Genomic DNA, 20,383 nt, shown 5'->3' with positions numbered 1-20,383 from the left:
GTTGACCAGCGATTTCTCAATTTTCCAACAAAATTTATAAAACCATTTTTTTAGGGACCACCTCACATTTGAAGTCACTTTGAGGGGTCTATATGACAGAAAATACCCAAAAGTGACACCATTTTAAAAACTGCACCCCTCATGGTGCTCAACACCACATTCAAGACGTTTATTAACCCTTCAGATGCTTCATGAGAACGAAAGCAATGTGGAAGGAAAAAATGAACATTTTACTTTTTTCACAAAAAATTACTTTAGACCCAAACTTTTTTATTTTCACATGGGGAATCAGGAGAAAATGGACCCCAAAATCTGTTGTGCAATTTCTCCTGAATACGCCGATACCCCGTAAGTGGAGTAAAGCCACTGTTTGGGCGCATAGCCGGGCTCAGAAGGGAGGGAGCACCGTTTTAGTTTTTGAACCCAAAATGAGCTGGAATCAGTGGCGGGCGCCATGTCACGTTTGGAGACCCCCTGATGTGCCTAAACTGTGGAAACCCCCCAATACTAACTCCAACCCTAGCCCCATTCCTAAACCCAACCCAACCCTAGCTATAACCTCAACCATAACCATAATGGAAAAATAGAAATAAATACTTTTTTTTAATTTTATTATTTTTACCTAAGGGGGTGATAAAGGGGGGGTCTGATTTACTATTTTTTAAATTTTGAACACTGTGATAGACCCTATACCTGTGATCAAACTGGGGGATCAATCACGCTTTGGGGTTTTATTGCAGCTTATGGTGCGGGGAACATTTCACGGGTAGAGGGAAGAATGGATTCAATGAAATTTCCACAAATTCTTGATGCAAACATGACACCATCTGTAAAAACCTGAAGGTGAAAAGAGGAAGAGGATGAGGAAGAGGATGAGGAAGAGGATGGCTGCTACACATGGAGAATGATCCTAAACACACGTCACAATCCACAATAGACGACCTCAGAAGGTGCAAGATGAAGGTTTCACTATGGCCCTCACAGTCCCCTGATCTGAGCATCATTGAAAACCTGTGGTGAGGAAAATCTGTAAAAGGGCGCTACTAGGCACTAACCATGCAGGGTGCCCAAACATTTGCATTGTCCCATGTTTCTTTTTGTAACTTTTAAAGAGTCAAATATGACTAATATGATATAGATTTTTTTTCCTAAAATACAAAGCCAATGTGTCGTCTGTAACTTTAGGCCTCTTAGATCATTTCATCATCAATTTGCTGACCTGTCCACAATGCAGAAATTCTCACCAGGGGTGCACAGACTTTTACTTGTCACTGTAGATGTTGTCCTTGAGGATAGGAACCCACAACCCCCAGACATCAAGGACCCCCTCCTACAGTAAAGCCCCCGTCACACTAAGCGAGATCGCTAGCGAGAACTGTGACACGCATCAGCGACCGCCCCCCGCCGGATATCGCTGATCGTGCTTCATCGTCCTGGGCCATTTTTTGATCGTTGGTCTCTCGCTGGCCAGTGCGCATCGCTGCGTGATCGATCGGCGAGCTCCCAACGCTGCAAGTAGACGCTGGTATCCAAGGTAAATAGCGGGTGACTAAGCGATGTGCGTCGCTTGTTATCCGCGTCCTCGCTGGTGCTGATCTCTGGTGAGATCTGTCTGAGAGCTCACCAGCGATCATGTAGCGAGGCACCAGCGATCCTGACCAGGTCGTTATCGGGATCGCTGGTGCGTCGCTATGTGTAACGGGACCCTTAGACACAATACCGGACCCCAGGGATGTCCACGTTTCTGGCTGCGGCTCCGACCATTGTGGCAGCTCCGCAGGGAGAGCGGGAGCAGCCGGGGGCTGACATGGCGGCGGCCCATCAGTATGAGACCCCCGGACTCCTTGTGCTGTCATCTCTCTCTAGATGGAGAAGGTGCAGAACGAGCTGCTGACCGGCGTCTTCCAGGCCAAGAAGGAAGCGATGAAGAAGCCGACGAGCACCGAGCAGATGTATCAGCTGCTGCCCGGACAGTTCTGGAGGACGGTCTGCGATGTCGGCTGCCACCGGCTGTACGCCACGTCCAAAGGTGAGAGACCACCGCGCTCCGTGCGGCTCGTTACCCCCAGAAAACCTCCCCTGCTCCTCTCCCGTGCGGTGCGTAGCAGCGTCTCCTCTCCCCTGCGTGGTGCGTAGCGGCATCTCCCCCCTATGCGGGGCGTAGCGGCGTCTCCTCTCCCCTGCGCGGCGCACAGCGGCATCTCCTCTCCCCTGCGCGGCGCGCAGCGGCGCCTCCTCTCCCCTGCGCGGCGAGCAGCGGCGCCTCCTCTCCCCTGCGCGGTGCGCAGCGGCGTCTCCTCTCCCCTGCGCGGTGCGCAGCGGCGTCTCCTCTCCCCTGCGCGTTGCGCAACGGCGTCTCCTCTCCCCTGCGCGGTGCGCAGCGGCGTCTCCTCTCCCCTGCGCGGTGCGCAGCGGCGTCTCCTCTCCCCTGCGCGGTGCGCAGCGGCGTCTTTTCTCCCCTGCACGGTGCGCAGCGGCGTCTCCTCTCCTTGGTACCACGGCTTCTCTATCTTCCAGATGTGAAGTTCAGGGCTGGAGTTTACTTCAAGAAGACTTTGCCAAACATTCTGCAGCGTTTCGTGGCCCCGGAGAAGGATGGGGCCCTCTACATCCTCGAGGCAGAGGTGGTGATCGGCGCCACCACCAAATATGACAAGAATCAGCCAGCTCTGCCCTGTGTGATGTCTGACGCTCTGCAGCTGTACACCTGCCTCGCAGACGGGGGGCGGCCACCTGATAATTTCGTCATATTTGACCGTTTTCAGGCAAATCCCCAGTATGTGTTCACCTGTAAATGCAAGTCATAGCGCGTCGGGGCGGTCGAGGTGCGCGTCGGGGATGTGGAGAGCGGCCGAGGTGCGCACCAGTAGGGTGAATGGAGTCTGTGGTGCATGCCAGTGGGGGTGCATCTGAGGTGTGGCTCTCTTGGACCATTACTTTTCAGCAGGGCTGTGTACACATTATGGAGCCGCAGCTTGAACACTGCTGCAGAGAAAGACAATCTGCATTTAATTATAGTTTTAGTACCGGTGGAGGGTGAGGATACTGGCAGGGGTGGACATTAGTGGGGATGTAAAGACATTGTAGGGTAGGGTCCTTGCTGCCAGGGGCCACGCCGTCCTCGCGCCTGCCACTGGCGGTTGTGTAGGGACAACCTGTGAGCACAGGACCTCTGTGGCCGCCATGTCCGGTTGGGTCTTATTTCTGACGCGTGGCCATATGGCGGCATTCACACGGTCCTGTAGCACCTGGCCGTGCAGAGGGACGGCGGGATGGAGGCACGTTTCACTCTCGGTGGGCTCGTTATATGGACGGTGCATCTATGCCATTGCTGCGGGTCCGGGTGGGACTGTGCGCCGTCGCAGTGATCTCTGAAGATGGCGGTGGCTCCTGGATCACTTTCATACTCTCCTGGGATGGATCCACCCGTCACTGAGCTGCAAAATCCCGGATAGCGTATCTCGCGCGCTACGATGAAAGTCTGTGCACCCCGACCTCCGTCTGCTGGGACCAATGATATTTGTTTAGATTTTCGTTTTTGTAGAAATTGCTGCAAGTTAATGAAAAATAAAAGCTGTTCTATAATGTACTCCAGCCTGTACTCCGCCCTTGTGGCCGTGCTCGCAGTGATGGCAGCCGCCGGTCTGTAATGTACTCCAGCCTGTACTCCGCCCTTGTGGCCGTGCTCGCAGTGATGGCAGCCGCCGGTCTGTAATGTACTCCAGCCTGTACTCCGCCCTTGTGGCCGTGCTCGCAGTGATGGCAGCTGCCGGTCTATAATGTACTCCAGCCTGTACTCCGCCCTTGTGGCCGTGCTCACAGTGATGGCAGCCGCCGGTCTGTAATGTACTCCAGCCTGTACTCCGCCCTTGTGGCCGTGCTCGCAGTGATGGCAGCCGCCGGTCTGTAATGTACTCCAGCCTGTACTCCGCCCTTGTGGCCGTGCTCGCAGTGATGGCAGCCGCCGGTCTGTAATGTACTCCAGCCTGTACTCCGCCCTTGTGGCCGTGCTCGCAGTGATGGCAGCTGCCGGTCTATAATGTACTCCAGCCTGTACTCCGCCCTTGTGGCCGTGCTCGCAGTGATGGCAGCTGCCGGTCTATAATGTACTCCAGCCTGTACTCCGCCCTTGTGGCCGAGCTCGCAGTGATGGCAGCTGCCGGTCTATAATGTACTCCAGCCTGTACTCCGCCCTTGTGGCCGTGTTCGCAGTGATGGCAGCTGTCGGTCTATAATTTACTCCAGCCTGTACTCCGCCCTTGTGGCCGTGCTCGCAGTGATGGCAGCTGCCGGTCTATAATGTACTCCAGCCTGTACTCCGCCCTTGTGGCCGAGCTCGCAGTGATGGCAGCTGCCAGTCTATAATGTACTCCAGCCTGTACTCCGCCCTTGTGGCCGTGCTCGCAGTGATGGCAGCTGTCTGTCTATAATTTACTCCAGCCTGTACTCCGCCCTTGTGGCCGTGCTCGCAGTGATGGCAGCTGCCGGTCTATAATGTACTCCAGCCTGTACTCCGCCCTTGTGGCCGAGCTCGCAGTGATGGCAGTCGCCGGTCTGTAATGTACTCCAGCCTGTACTCCGCCCTTGTGGCCGAGCTCGCAGTGATGGCAGTCGCCGGTCTGTAATGTACTCCAGCCTGTACTCCGCCCTTGTGGCCACGCTCGCAGTGATGGCAGCCGTCGGTCTACAATGTAATTAAGCAGCAGTGCAGTCACGGAGACACTTTCGGCACCGCTCACAGACCAAGCTGCAGCGAGGCCGGAATCTTCCAGGATTTATGGAGATTTGTGATCAGAGCAGAAAATTTCAACATAACACATTAAAATATTTACAGAAAATGTAATAAATCCATCAGAAACAAGAAGTGATGACCAATCAGAACGCTGCGTCACCCGCCTGTAACGAGCGGGACCGACTGATGGAAAGTGCAGCAGTCACCTCCAGAGCTGCAGTCATTATTCTGCTGTTACATCGTGTCTTATCCTCCAGTCACCTCCAGAGCTGCAGTCACTATTCTGCTGTTACATCCTGTCTTGTCCTCCAGAGCTGTAGTCACAATATTGCTATTGTGTCTGTATAGAGCAGGACAGGACTAATTTCAGAGGCAGCCAAGGCGTGAGTGCAGCTCTGGATGTGAGTGGAGTCTGATTCATCTGATGAAAGTAAAAAAATCAGAAATTTTTGTTTTTGTCAATAAAATAAGTTCATCTGAGGCAGAAAGTTTGTGCCCCCGGTTTCGGCATAAGGTTTCAGATGGGGGAAGACGACGGCGGCTTGTCGCCTCTCATCCGGGGTACCGTACATTGATGGCAGATCAGCGTCATACAGCAGCGACGGATCGGCTGCCGTGGCGCGGGGGGGTGGAGGTGGGAGCAGCCGGAGTGGCCCAGGGGGGGGGAGGTGGCAGTGGCCGCCGAGGGTGGAGGTGGCAGCGGCGGAGCACCCTGAGCGGCGGCCCGTCACTCCACGCTCTCGGGGATCTCCCGCCCGTCCACGATCAGAGTGTGGATGATGCCTTCTCGGCGTTTGCCGCTGCTCACCGCCTTTATGCAGCAGTCGTGGTCGCCCAGAGTGAAATGCGTCTCGGTGCCGTCATCCACAAACTCGCCCTGAACAAGAAGAAAAGGGTGAGAGGCCGCGCTCCTGACAGCAGACAACTGCGAGACAACAGCACAGCTCTGACCAATGATTCCGGCTCCGCTACATGGAGGCTGGGGAAGCCCAACGTTCACGTCCTGTCACGCTCATGCTCTACCCTGCAGCTGCACTCCCCAGGACACAGCTGTGACCACAGACTCTGGCTCAGCTACATTATCTATTGGGGTCTATGGTGGGCTGAACACGGGCTCCCGTCTCCGCAGATGCTCAGGCTGCTGCTATACACCATGCTCTACCCTGCAGCTCCACTAACCCAGGACACAGCTCTGCTGCTCGGTGTGTGGCGTCTGAGGCGTCGCAGTCACATGATGCAGGATGGCGCCGACTTACCGCGGTCTCCAGCTTCCTCCCGTTGCACCAGACGTCCATTGTGTCCTTCTCTGAAACAAGATCAGGGATCGAGTCAGACATGTGGATCCGAGATCCACTACCTACAGGATCCTGCCACCAGAGGGCGCCACACTCACTGCTGAGCTACTACTGTCCTCCAAAGCGATAGCACCTGCAGGGTAAAGAATGGAGGATTCACGGCACCCTCCTCCGGCTGTAATCGCTCCTCCACCCGATCATCGTACACAGGACCGTGGCCACAGACTCGGCAACCAGAAAGATGACCTCCATTCTTTACACTGCAGCGTGAGACCGCGAGCAGCGTGGCTCATGAGAATCTTTGAGGGGTCACACTCCTCAGACTGGGAGAGACAAAGGCCGCTCTCCTCTGTACATAGGACGGCAGCACCACGTGCAGGCCGGCAGCAGTACTGCATTAGGGGGACAACAGCCCAGGCAGCAGGAGGGCACCGACACACCGTGACGGACGCCGCAGCTCCGCGCTGCACCCTCACCTAGTACCACCCGGCAGTCCTCCCCGTCCACGTGCAGCACCCAGGTGTTGGTGGTCTTGGACCGATTCTCCATGTACTTCTTCAGGCTCTTCCCGTTCACCTCTAGCGTGTACTCGTAGGCGAAACCGCTCACCGCGTCGATGTTAATGGTCGCCTTCGTCTGCGCAGCGCCAACCGCAAACGTCTCCTTCCCGACCAACTTAAACATCCAGTCCTTCCGGATAATCTCCTGGAGATGAGAGCGACCATGACACAGGACAAATACCCCCAGCATCTCCCGCAACATCCCCAGCATCACCTAACACTACCCCCATCATCTCCAGTAACATCCCCCAGCATCACCTAACACTACCCCCATCATCTCCAGTAACATCCCCCAGCATCACCTAACACTACCCCCATCATCTCCAGTAACATCCCCCAGCATCACCTAACACTACCCCCATCATCTCCCGCAACATCCCCAGCATCACCTAACACTATCCCCATCATCTCCCGCAACACCACCCAGCATCACCTAACACTACCCCATCATCTCCCGCAACATCCCCCAGCATCACCTAACACTACCCCATCATCTCCCGCAACATCCCCCAGCATCACCTAACACTACCCCCATCATCTCCCGCAACATCCCCCAGCATCACCTAACACAAACCCCAGCATCACCTAACACAAACCCCAGCATCCCCCAGCATCACCTAACACTACCCCCATCATCCCCCAGCATCACCTAACACTACCCCCATCATCTCCCAGCATCACCTAACACTACCCCATCATCTCCCGCAACATCCCACATCATCACCTAACACTACCCCCATCATCTCCAGTAACATCCCCCAGCATCACCTAACACTACCCCCATCATCTCCTGCAACATCCCCCAGCATCTCCCGCAACATCCCCAGCATCACCTAACACTAACCCCATCATCTCCTGCAACATCCCCCAGCATCTGAATTTCCCCATGGTGGGACGATTAAAGGATTATCTTATCACCTAACACTACATCCATCATCTCCTGCAACATCCCCCAGCATCACCTAACACTACCCCCATCATCTCCCGCAACACCCCCCAGCATCACCTAACACTACCCCCATCATCTCCCGCCACACCCCCCAGCATCACCTAACACTACCCCATCATCTCCCGCAACATCCCCCAGCATCACCTAACACAAACCCCATCATCCCCCAGCATCACCTAACACTACCCCCATCATCTCCCAGCATCACCTAACACTACCCCATCATCTCCCGCAACATCCCCAGCATCACCTAACACTACCCCCATCATCTCCAGTAACATCCCCCAGCATCTGAATTTCCCCATGGTGGGACGATTAAAGGATTAAAGGATTATCTTATCACCTACCACTACATCCATCATCTCCTGCAACATCCCCCAGCATCACCTAACACTACCCCCATCATCTCCCGCCACACCCCCCAGCATCACCTAACACTACCCCAATCATCTCCCGCCACACCCCCCAGCATCTCCCGCCACACCCCCCAGCATCACCAGCACTACCCCATCATCTCCTGCAACTTCCCCCATCATCACCTAACACTACCCCCATCATCTCCCGCAACATCTCCCAGCATCACCTAACACTACCCCCATCATCACCCACAACATCCCCTACCCCATCATCTCCCGCAACATCCCCCAGCATCACCTAACACTACTCCCATCATCTCCCACAACATCCCACAGCATCACCTAACACTACCCCCATCATCTCCCGCAACATCCCCCAGCATCACCTAACACTACCCCCATCATCTCCCGCAACATCCCCCAGCATCACCTAACACTACCCCCATCATCTCCCGCAACATCCCCCAGCATCACCTAACACTACCCCCATCATCTCCCGCAACATCCCCCAGCATCACCTAACACTACCCCCATCATCTCCCGCAACATCCCCCAGCATCACCTAACACTACCCCTATCATCTCCCGCAACATCCCCCAGCATCACCTAACACTACCCCCATCATCTCCCGCAACATCCCCCAGCATCACCTAACACTACCCCATCATCTCCCGCAACATCCCCCAGCATCACCTAACACTACCCCCATCATCTCCCGCAACATCCCCCAGCATCACCTAACACTATCCCCATCATCTCCCGCAACATCCCCCAGCATCACCTATCACTACCCCCATCATCTCCCGCAACATCCCCCAGCATCACCTAACACTACCCCCATCATCTCCCGCAACATCCCCCAGCATCACCTAACACTACCCCATCATCTCCCGCAACAACCCCCAGCATCACCTAACACTACCCCCATCATCTCCTCCAGCATCACCTAACACTACCCCATCATCTCCCGCAACATCCCCCAGCATCACCTAACACTACCCCCATCATCTCCCGCAACAACCCCCAGCATCACCTAACACTACCCCCATCATCACTAACACTACCCCCATCATCTCCCGCAACAACCCCCAGCATCACCTAACACTACCCCCATCATCTCCCGCAACCCCCAGCATCACCTAACACTACCCCCATCTCCCGCAACAACCCAGCATCACCTAACACTACCCCCATCATCACCTAACACAACAACCCCCAGCATCACCTAACACTACCCCATCATCTCCCGCAACAACCCCCAGCATCACCTAACTCTACCCCCATCATCTAAAGCAACATTCCCCAGCATCACCTAACACTAATCCCATCATCTCCCGCAAAATCCCCCAGCATCACCTAACACTACCTCCATCATCACCTAACACTATCCCCATCATCTCCCCAGCATCACCTAACACTACCCCCATCATCTCCCGCAACAACCCAGCATCACCTAACACTACCCCATCATCTCCCGCAACAACCCCCAGCATCACCTAACTCTACCCCCATCATCTAAAGCAACATCCCCCAGCATCACCTAACACTAATCCCATCATCTCCTGTAAAATCCCCCAGCATCACCTAACACTACCTCCATCATCACCTAACACTATCCCCATCATCTCCCCAGCATCATCTAGCACTACCCCTATCATCTCCTGCAACATCCACCAGCATCACCTAATACTACCCACATCATCTCCCGCAACATCCCCCAGCATCACCTAACACTACCCCCATCATCTTCTGCAACCATTATGATAAAAGATCTGCAAAGTAACAGCCAACTTCTCCTCACTCACTATTCTGTTACATTGTGTCTTATCCTCCAGTCACCTCCAGAGCTGCGGTCACTATTCTGCTGTTACATTGTGTCTTATCCTCCAGAGCTGCGCACGTTCTCCGCACTCACCTTCCCATCCACGTACACGACACGTTTTCCTGACGTGGTTCCATGTTCAAACTCGATCTTGTGGACGCCGTCACTGAGCGCCACTTCCCACACGGCCACGAGGTCGGTCATCTTCTCCAGGCGGCCGAAGCGCGATCTGTGGACGGTCGGGGGAGGGGAGTGGGATCAGATTACTGGTAATAGGGATTAGACCGGGGGGGGGGGGGGGGTGATGACTACAACCCACAGGACAATCACTCCTATCGGGGTCACACACTGACATGTACCGAGGGGGAGGAGGCAGCGCTGCCGCCTGTCTATACGTTACCGGACTTCATCCTCGTATATCGTCACCTCCTCACGTGCTGCAGCCATCACCTGCTGATCGTCAGCAGCAAGGGGAGAGAAAGCGACAGTGAGAACCACCGAGCCACCGCACAGAATCCACACACTGCGGGATGGGTGGCCCCCTACAGACCGCGGGACCGGCGCCCCCTACAGACCGCGGGACCGGCGCCCCCTACAGACCGCGGGACCGACGCCACCTACAGACCGCGGGACCGACGCCACCTACAGACCGCGGGACCGACGCCACCTACAGACCACGGAAAGCCTGGTACAGATCGAGGGACAGCCGCGTGCAGCCCCATGTAACCCGAGACTATATAACTCACGTGCAGCCCCATGTAACCCCTACAACTATATATAAACCACGTGCAGCCCCATGTAACCCCTACAGACTGTATATAAACCACATGCAGCCCCACGTAACCACTACAGACTGTATATAAACCATGTGCAGCCCCATGTAACCCCTACAGACTATATATAAACCACATGCAGTCCCATGTAACCCCTAAGACTATATATAAACCACGTGCAGCCCCATGTAACCGCTACAGACTGTATATAAACCAGGTGCAGCCCCATGTAACCCCTACAGACTGTATATAAACCACGTGCAGCCCCATGTAACCCCTACAGACTGTATATAAACCACGTGCAGCCCCATGTAACCACTACAGAATGTATATAAACCACGTGCAGCCCCATGTAACCCCTACAGACTGTATATAAACCACGTGCAGCCCCATGTAACCCCTACAGACTGTATATAAACCACGTGCAGCCCCATGTAACCCCTACAGACTGTATATAAACCACGTGCAGCCCCATGTAACCCCTACAGACTGTATATAAACCACGTGCAGCCCCATGTAACCCCTACAGACTGTATATAAACCACGTGCAGCCCCATGTAACCCCTACAGACTGTATATAAACCACGTGCAGCCCCATGTAACCCCTACAGACTGTATATAAACCACGTGCAGCCCCATGTAACCCCTACAGACTGTATATAAACCACGTGCAGCCCCATGTAACCCCTACAGACTGTATATAAACCACGTGCAGCCCCATGTAACCCCTAGACTGTATATAAACCACGTGCAGCCCCATGTAACCCCTACAGACTGTATATAAACCACGTGCAGCCCCATGTAACCCCTACAGACTGTATATAAACCACGTGCAGCCCCATGTAACCCCTACAGACTGTATATAAACCACGTGCAGCCCCATGTAACCCCTACAGACTATATATAAACCACGTGCAGCCCCATGTAACCCCTACAGACTGTATATAAACCACGTGCAGCCCCATGTAACCCCTACAGACTGTATATAAACCACGTGCAGCCCCATGTAACCCCTACAGACTGTATATAAACCACGTGCAGCCCCATGTAACCCCTACAGACTGTATATAAACCACGTGCAGCCCCATGTAACCCCTACAGACTGTATATAAACCACATGCAGCCCCATGTAACCCCTACAGACTGTATATAAACCACGTGCAGCCCCATGTAACCCCTACAGACTGTATATAAACCACGTGCAGCCCCATGTAACCCCTACAGACTATATATAAACCACGTGCAGCCCCATGTAACCCCTACAGACTGTATATAAACCACGTGCAGCCCCATGTAACCCCTACAGACTGTATATAAACCACGTGCAGCCCCATGTAACCCCTACAGACTGTATATAAACCACGTGCAGCCCCATGTAACCCCTACAGACTATATATAAACCACGTGCAGCCCCATGTAACCCCTACAGACTGTATATAAACCACGTGCAGCCCCATGTAACCCCTACAGACTGTATATAAACCACGTGCAGCCCCATGTAACCCCTACAGACTGTATATAAACCACGTGCAGCCCCATGTAACCCCTACAGACTGTATATAAACCACGTGCAGCCCCATGTAACCCCTACAGACTGTATATAAACCACGTGCAGCCCCATGTAACCCCTACAGACTGTACACAGTCGCCCATACTCGGTGCGGTCTGTACAGACGTTGCGGCAGGCGGGGGCGCACTCTCCGGTCCCGGGGTCGCTGCGGCCTCACCTCTTGGTCTCCGCGGCCGGAAGTAGCTGTGACGCGTTCTCTGCTGCCTGGCAACAGTCTCCAGGAAACCAGAAGAGCGCGGACCCAACTCTCTACTGCGCATGTGCTACTGAAGCCGCTCCCAGCACGTCACGTGACCGTGTCTGCTGTGTATCATCCAGTCCCGTGATCAGTGGTCAGCACTGCACTGTATATAGGGCGCACTGCACTGTATATAGAGAGCACTGCACTGTATATAGAGAGCACTGCACTGTATATAGAGAGCACTGCACTGTATATAGAGAGCACTGCACTGTTTATAGGGAGCACTGCACTGTATATAGGGAGCACTGCACTGTATATAGGGAGCACTGCACTGTATATAGAGAGCACTGCACTGTATATAGAGCGCACTGCACTGTATATAGGGCGCACTGCATATAGGGCGCACTGCACTGTATATAGGGCGCACTGCACTGTATATAGAGAGCACTGCACTGTATATAGGGCGCACTGCACTGTATATAGGGCGCACTGCACTGTATATAGAGAGCACTGCACTGTATATAGAGAGCACTGCACTGTATATAGAGAGCACTGCACTGTATATAGAGAGCACTGCACTGTTTATAGGGAGCACTGCACTGTATATAGGGAGCACTGCACTGTATATAGGGAGCACTGCACTGTATATAGAGAGCACTGCACTGTATATAGAGAGCACTGCACTGTATATAGGGCGCACTGCACTGTTTATAGGGAGCACTGCACTGTTTATAGGGCGCACTGCATATAGGGCGCACTGCACTGTATATAGGGCGCACTGCACTGTATATAGGGCGCACTGCACTGTATATAGAGAGCACTGCACATAGGGCGCACTGCACTGTATATAGGGCGCACTGAACTGTATATAGAGAGCACTGAACTGTATATAGAGAGCACTGAACTGTATATAGGGCGCACTGCACTGTATATAGGGCACACTGCACTGTATATAGAGAGCACTGCACTGTATATAGGGCGCACTGCACTGTATATAGGGCGCACTGCACTGTATATAGGGCGCACTGAACTGTATATAGAGCACTGAACTGTATATAGGGTGCACTGCACTGTATATAGGGCGCACTGCACATAGACAGCATTGCACTGTATATAGACAGCACTGCACTGTATATAGGGAGCACTGCACTGTATATAGGGCGCACTGCACTGTATATAGGGAGCACTGCACTGTATATAGGGAGCACTGCACTGTATATAGACAGCACTGCACTGTATAGACAGCACTGCACTGTATATAGGGGGCACTGCACTGTATATAGGGTGCACTGCACTGTATAAAGGGCGCACTGCACTGTATATAGAGAGCACTGCACTGTATATAGGGTGCACTGCACTGTATATAGGGTGCACTGCACTGTATTTAGGGCGCACTGTATATAGGGAGCACTTCACTGTATATAGGGAGCACTTCACTGTATATAGGGAGCACGGCACTGTACATAGAGCGCACTGCATATAGGGAGCACTGCACTGTGTATAGGGAGCACTGCACTGTATATAGGGAGCACTGCACTATACATAAGGAGACTGCACTGTATATAGGCAGCACTGCATATAGGGAGCACTGCACTGTATAGGGAGCACTGCACTGTATATAGAGAGCACTATATATAGGGAGCACTGCACTGTATGTAGTGAGCACTGCACTGTATATAGGGAGCACTGCACTGTATATAAGGAGACTGCTCTGTATATAGAGCCCTGCACTGTATATAAGGAGACTGCACTGCATATAGAGATCACTGCACTGTATATAGGGAGCACTGCACTGTATATAGGGAGCACTGCATATAGGCAGCACTGCACTGTATAGGGAGCACTGCATATAGGGAGCACTGCACAGGGCGCACTGCACTGTATATAGGGCACATTGCACTGTATATAAGGAGACTGCACTGTATATAGAGCACTGCACTGTATATAAGGAGACTGCACTGTATATAGAGAGCACTGCATATATAGAGCACTGCACTGTAGAGAGCACTGCATATAGGGAGCGCTGCACTGTGTATAGGGATAATTGCACTGTATATAGGGAGCACTGTACTGTATATAAGGAGACTGCACTGTATATAGAGAGCACTGCACTGTATATAGAGAGCACTGCACTGTATATAGACAGCACTGCATATAGGGAGCACTGCACTGTATATAGGGATCACTGCACTGTATAGAGGGCATGCACTGTATATAGGGAGCACTGCACTGTACATAGAGAGCACTGCACTGTATATAGAGAGCACTGTATATAGAGAGCACTGCATGTAGGGAGCACTGCATTGTATATAGAGAGCACTGCACTGTATGTAAGGAGACTGCGCTGTATATAGAGAGCACTGCATTGTGTATAGAGATCACTGCATATAGAGATCACTGCACTGTATATAGGGAGCACTGCACTGTATATAGAGAGCACTGTATATAGAGAGCACTGCATGTAGGGAGCACTGCACTGTATATAGAGAGCACTGCATGTAAGGAGACTGCGCTGTATATAGAGAGCACTGCATTGTGTATAGAGATCACTGCATATAGAGATCACTGCACTGTATATAGGGAGCACTGCACTGTATATAGAGGGCATGCACTGTACAGAGCACTGCACTGTATATAGAGAGCATGCAGTGTGTATAGGGAGCACTGCACTGTATATAGAGAGCACTGCACTGTATATAGGGAGCACTGCATTTTATATAGAGAACACTGCACTGTGTATAGGGAGCACTGCACTGTATATAGAGAGCATGCAGTGTGTATAGGGAGCAATGCGCTGTATTCAGTACAGACCAAAAGTTTGGACACACCTCATTCAAAGTGTTTTCTTTATTTTCATGACTATGAAAATTGTAGATTCACTCTGAAGGCATCAAAACTATGAATTACCACATGTGGAATTATATAATTAACAAAAAAGTGTGAAACAACTGAAAATACTGTATGTCTTATATTCTAGGTTCTTGAGGCTTTGTGCCCACGTTGTGTATTTTTAAGCGTTTCTGCAGCGTTTGTGCCGGCTCAGACGCTGCAGAAACACTTAAAAGAAGCTTCCCATTAATTTGCATGCGTTTTTCAATGCTCAGGAATTGCTTAGCAGCACGCTCATTAATCTCCGCATTGCTCCGCGTTTTTAGCCTTTTCCAATGTTCCCAGAAAACGCGTCAGACACGTGCAGAAATAAACCGCGCGTTTTCTGGGAAGGGGATCAGTTTCCTGAGCGTTTAAAAACGCTAACGTGGGCACATAGCCTCACAGTAGCCACCTTTTGCTTTGATTACTGCTTTGCACACTCTTGGCATTCTCTTGATGAGCTTCAAGAGGTAGTGTCACGCCGCCTGTCACGCCACGCTCACTTGGGGGCGGGACCTCGGTCCTAACGTCACCTCTTCCGGAGCCAAGGCCGCTCCGGGGGTCCCGTCGGGTGCGCACGCGCACCTCTCGTACTTAGGTTCATGTTTGCACCATGTTCTTTGTGCGCACCCGCGCTCTCCTCAGCTCTGTCTCCAGGTCCATCCTCTCTATGGTATTGGAGGACCTGACCCGGAAGTCCTGGTGATCATGTGCTATATCAGGCTACCTCTTCTTATTGCAGGTGCCTGATTATTGTTGTGCTTTCTGGCTTGGTCTGCTTTGGCCTTGCCTGGCTGTGCACTGTATTCGGGTCCCCTGCCTTGTACTCAGTTGTGCCTCCTGGCACACGCTCTGATCCTGCACTCTGCCTTGTACTCTGCTGTGCCTCCTGGCACATGCTCTGATCCTGCACTCTGCTGTGCCTCTTGGCACACGCTCTGATCCTGCACTCTGCTGTGCCTCCTGGCACACGCTCTGATCCTGCACTCTGCTGTGCCTCCTGGCACACGCTCTGATCCTGCACTCTGCTGTGCCTCCTGGCACACGCTCTGATCCTGCACTCTGCTGTGCCTCCTGGCACACGCTCTGATCCTGCAGTCTGCTGTGCCTCCTGGCACACGCTCTGATCCTGCAGTCTGCCTTGTACTCTGCTGTGCCTCTTGGCACACGCTCTGATCCTGCACTCTGCCTTGTACTCTGCTGTGCCTCTTGGCACACGCTCTGATCCTGCACTCTGCCTTGTACTCTGTTGTGCCTCCTGGCACACACTCTGTTCCTGTACTCTGTTACACCTCCTGGCACACCTGCTGCCTAACTCAGTACTCTGACGTGCTCCTTTGGACGCGTCCTGCTTTGTTCACACTCGGATGTACTAGTCGGTGCACGCCATACGTGCTCTCGTGTACCCGTCTTGCACTACCCTGTATCTAACGCACTCCAGTGTACACGCCTTGTGTTCCCGAGTACTCTCTGTGCCCCCGTACACTCACCCTGTACCGTCCTGTGTCCACGCTGTACACGTTCTTGCAGACACACTCGTGTCTCCTGTGAGCCGGCCACCTGGTGCCAGCAGTCGAGGTACCTCACCCCCTTGGGCTTGCCCGACACTCCCTGTATAATGGGTGGTCCTCACTAGGTCAGCTCGCCCTGGGAGGGTTGGTGCCACAACCCAGAGGGTCCATTCCCAGAGTCGTCACAGGTAGTCACCGGAAATGGTCTTCACTTCATGGGTGTGCCCTGTCAGGTTTAATAAGTGGGATTTCTTGCCTTATAAATGGGGTTGGGACCATCAGTTGTGTTGTGCAGAAGTCTGGTGGATGCACAGCTGATAGTCCTACTGAATAGACTTTGTATTATGGCAAGAAAAAAGCAGCTGAGTAAAGAAAAACGAGTGGCCATCATTACTTTAAGAAATGAAGGTCAGTCAGTCCGAAAAATTGGGAAAACTTTGAAAGTGTCCCCAAGTGCATTGGCAAAAACCATCAAGCACTACAAAAACTGGCTCACATGAGGACCGCCCCAGGAAAGGAAGACCAAGAGTCACCTCTGCTGCGGAGGATAAGTTCATCCGAGTCACCAGCCTCAGAAATCGAAGGTTAACAGCAGCTCAGATTAGAAACCAGGTCAATGCCACACAGAGTTCTAGCAGCAGAAACATCTCTACAACTGTTAAGAGGAGACTTTGTGCAGCAGGCCTTCATGGTAAAATAGCTGCTAGGAAACCACTGCTAAGGACAGGCAACAAGCAGAAGAGACTTGTTTGGGCTAAAGAACACAAGGAATGGACATTAGACCAGTGGAAATCTGTGCTTTGGTCTGTGGAGTCCAATTTTGAGATCTTTGGTTCCAACCACCGTGTCTTTGTGCGACGCAGAAAAGGTGAACGGATGGACTCTACATGCCTGGTTCCCACCGTGAAGCATGGAGGAGGAGGTGTGATGGTGTGGGGGGGGCTTTGCTGGTGACACTGTTGGGGATTTATTCAAAATTGAAGGCATACTGAACAAGCATGGCTACCACAGCGTCTTGCAGCGGCATGCTATTCCATCTGGTTTGTGTTTAGTTGGACCACCATTTATTTTCCAGCAGGACGATGACCCCAAACACACCTCCAGGCTGTGTAAGGGCTATGTGACCAAGAAGGAGAGTGATGGGGTGCTACGCCAGATGACCTGGCCTCCACAGTCACCAGACCTGAACCCAATCGAGATGGTTTGGGGTGAGCTGGACCGCAGAGTGAAGGCAAAAGGGCGAACAAGTGCTAAGCATCTCTGGGAACTCCTTCAAGACTGTTGGAAGACCATTTCCAGTGACTACCTCTTGAAGCTCATGAAGAGAATGCCAAGAGTGTGCAAAGCAGTAATCAAAGCAAAAGGTGGCTACTGTGAAGAACCTAGAATATAAGACATATTTTCAGTTGTTTCACACTTTTTTGTTAATTATATAATTCCACATGTAGTAATTCATAGTTTTGATGCCTTCAGTGTGAATCTACAATTTTCATAGTCATGAAATAAAAGAAAACTCTTGGAGGCTATGTGCCCACATTGCGTTTTAAAACGCACAATGAAAACCGGACTCCTTCCCAGAAATCGCATGTTTTTTTCCGCGTGATTTCACCGCGATTTTCGTGTGCGATATTCAAGCACTTTCCAAGCGATTTGAAGCATCGTTTGGAAAGTGATTGACAGGTTGGTCACACTGGTCAAACATAGTGTTTGACAAGTGTGCGCAGCTTTTTACTATTGAAGCGGCCTATGCGGCATTAATAGTAACAGAATGTTAAAAATTATAAAAAAATAACAAATCGGGGTATATTTACCTTCCAGCGTCCCGCGCTGCCATCCCGGCCTCAGCGTTCCCAGTAATGCCTTGCGAGACCTGTGATGACGTTGGTCTCGCGTTGCTATAGTGATCTCATGAGACCGCTAGAGTCACGCGAGACTACGTCATCACAGGTCCTTGCCGCAAGGCATTACTGGGAACCCTGAGGCCGGGAATGCAGCGCGGGACGCCGGAAGGTAAATATACCCCGATTTGTTATTCTTTTTTTTACAGGGGTATGGTGCCCAGGACCTGGAGGACAGTCTCCTCTCCTCCACACCGTGGGTACCAACCGCACATGAGACGCTTAAACTTCGCACATGGTGGGCATAGTCACATGCGGGAAGCGATTCTCATGCATTCCTATGGGTGCGGAATCGCGGCAATTCTTTGCGATTCCGCAAAAAGAATGAGCATGCTGCTGTTTTTTCCACGATGCGATTCCGCCGCGGAAAAAAGCGCAGCATTAGCACAGCATGTGCGGAATGCCATAGGAATGCATGGGGGGCGTCATGTACAAGATTTTTAAACGTTTTCGTGCAGAAAATCGTGGCAAAAACGCTTAAAAATCGCATCGTGGGCACACAGCCTGAATGAGGTGTGTCCAAACTTTGGTCTGTACTGTATAGGGAGCACTGCACTGTATATAGAGCACTGCACTGCATATAGGGGTCAGAGATGATGTCGGTAAGGCCGGGCTATACGCCAGTGTGAACGAGGACCAAAGATGTGGAATTCATGGCGTTGTATAAGTGAGGAAACTATAACTGCTGGGATCCCGCCAGCTCTGAGGTTGTCATGGCAACATTAGTAAACAATAGTGATTTTTTTTTTTTTTAAACTAATTGTCCTAGGAGGAAATCCGTCTGTTGATGCCACCAAGGCAAAGCCAGAGCAAGTGCAACACTCATCTCTGCCGCACGGAGAATGCGGCGTCAATGGGGGAAGAAGCTGCTGACACCATTTACTTCTCATAATATCAGGAGCAGCCAGGATCCGAGTGATGGGAAGGGGCGCAATGGGCTCCAAGTACAGGGGTCCTCCACACTGCACCACCGGCCCTAGAGACTATCACGTCTTATCCTCCAGAGCTGCACTCACTATTCTGCTGTTATATCGTGTCTTATCCTCCAGAGCTGCAGTCACTATTCTGCTGTTACATCGTGCCTTATCCTCCAGAGCTGCACTCACTATTCTGCTGTTACATTGTCTTATCCTCCAGTCACCTCCAGAGCTGCACTCACTATTCTGCTGTTACATCGTGTCTTATCCTCCAGAGCTGCACTCACTATTCTGCTGTTACATCGTGTCTTATCCTCCAGAGCTGCACTCACTATTCTGCTGTTACACGTCTTATGCTCCAGTCACCTCCAGAGCTGCAGTCACTATTCTGCTGTTACATAGTGTCTTATCCTCCAGTCACCTCCAGAGCTGTAGTCACTATTCTGCTGTTACATCGTGTCTTATCATCCAGAGCTGCAGTCACTATTCTGCTGTTACACCGTGTCTTATCCTCCAGTCACCTCCAGAGCTGCAGTCACTATTCTGCTGTTACATCGTGCCTTATCCTCCAGAGCTGCACTCACTATTCTGCTGTTACATTGTCTTATCCTCCAGTCACCTCCAGAGCTGCACTCACTATTCTGCTGTTACATCGTGTCTTATCCTCCAGAGCTGCAGTCACTATTCTGCTGTTACACGTCTTATGCTCCAGTCACCTCCAGAGCTGCAGTCACTATTCTGCTGTTACATCGTGTCTTATCCTCCTATGACAAGCGGCCCTGGACCGTGAGCGCGGGGTGTATGGAGGGGGAACTCTGGGTACTGGCTACCCTGCATCCATCATGTCTGCCATGCTGCTGTACCTGACACAGCCAGGAGAGGCGCCGTGTCACGGAGGAAGCAGCCATGTCTCCCCTTCATCTCTGATGCAAAAAAACCCACAAACGG

At 52.2% G+C, this 20,383-nt stretch overlaps 2 protein-coding genes across 5 annotated transcripts in view; one reads left to right on the top strand and one right to left on the bottom strand.

Moving 5' to 3' along the window:
- The window catches only part of LOC141054979 (protein mono-ADP-ribosyltransferase PARP9-like), a 105,913-nt gene extending 102,324 nt beyond the window's left edge, over window positions 1-3,589 (top strand). The window contains exons 8-9 of the mRNA XM_073551902.1: window positions 1,867-2,029; window positions 2,518-3,589. Of these exons, the coding sequence (XP_073408003.1) occupies window positions 1,867-2,029; window positions 2,518-2,807 (453 nt within the window). The 3' untranslated portion in view covers window positions 2,808-3,589. The remainder of the gene's footprint in view (window positions 1-1,866; window positions 2,030-2,517) is intronic.
- A 1,172-nt stretch (window positions 3,590-4,761) lies between these two features.
- Window positions 4,762-12,326, bottom strand: FAIM (Fas apoptotic inhibitory molecule). 4 transcript variants are annotated; one of them, XM_073551905.1, is made up of 6 exons: window positions 12,215-12,326; window positions 10,115-10,167; window positions 9,808-9,943; window positions 6,504-6,732; window positions 5,989-6,038; window positions 4,762-5,609 (listed from the first exon to the last, which is right to left on the bottom strand). In XM_073551905.1, the coding sequence occupies exons 2-6, from the start codon at window positions 10,159-10,161 to the stop codon at window positions 5,460-5,462; spliced, it is 612 nt and encodes a 203-aa protein (XP_073408006.1). In that variant the 5' UTR covers window positions 10,162-10,167; window positions 12,215-12,326; the 3' UTR covers window positions 4,762-5,459. The 4 variants fall into 4 exon arrangements, with proteins under 4 accessions (XP_073408006.1, XP_073408007.1, XP_073408008.1 ...); XM_073551906.1 differs by having other exon boundaries at window positions 10,115-10,164; window positions 12,215-12,314; XM_073551907.1 differs by lacking the exon at window positions 12,215-12,326 and adding an exon at window positions 12,143-12,213.
- Between the last annotated feature and the right edge of the window lie 8,057 nt (window positions 12,327-20,383).

This window comes from Dendrobates tinctorius, unplaced genomic scaffold (genome assembly GCF_039654945.1).
Source record: "Dendrobates tinctorius isolate UK_male_01 unplaced genomic scaffold, ASM3965494v1 ptg000182l, whole genome shotgun sequence".
Classification (NCBI taxonomy): domain Eukaryota; kingdom Metazoa; phylum Chordata; class Amphibia; order Anura; family Dendrobatidae; genus Dendrobates; species Dendrobates tinctorius.
The sequence above is the reverse complement of the archived record's forward strand: the minus strand, read 5'-3'. Positions and strand labels throughout refer to the sequence as shown.

What these genes read in the sequence shown, in the direction of transcription:
- FAIM (XM_073551905.1), bottom strand. Translation starts at nt 10,161, where the DNA reads ATGGCTGCAGCACGTGAGGAGGTGACGATATACGAGGATGAAGTCCG. An exon ending in ATATACGAGGATGAAGTCCG is followed by an intron (nt 9,944 to 10,114) that starts GTAACGTATAGA and finishes GACCGTCCACAG; the next exon opens with ATCGCGCTTCGGCCGCCTGG. An exon ending in GGACTGCCGGGTGGTACTAG is followed by an intron (nt 6,039 to 6,503) that starts GTGAGGGTGCAG and finishes ATCTTGTTTCAG; the next exon opens with AGAAGGACACAATGGACGTC.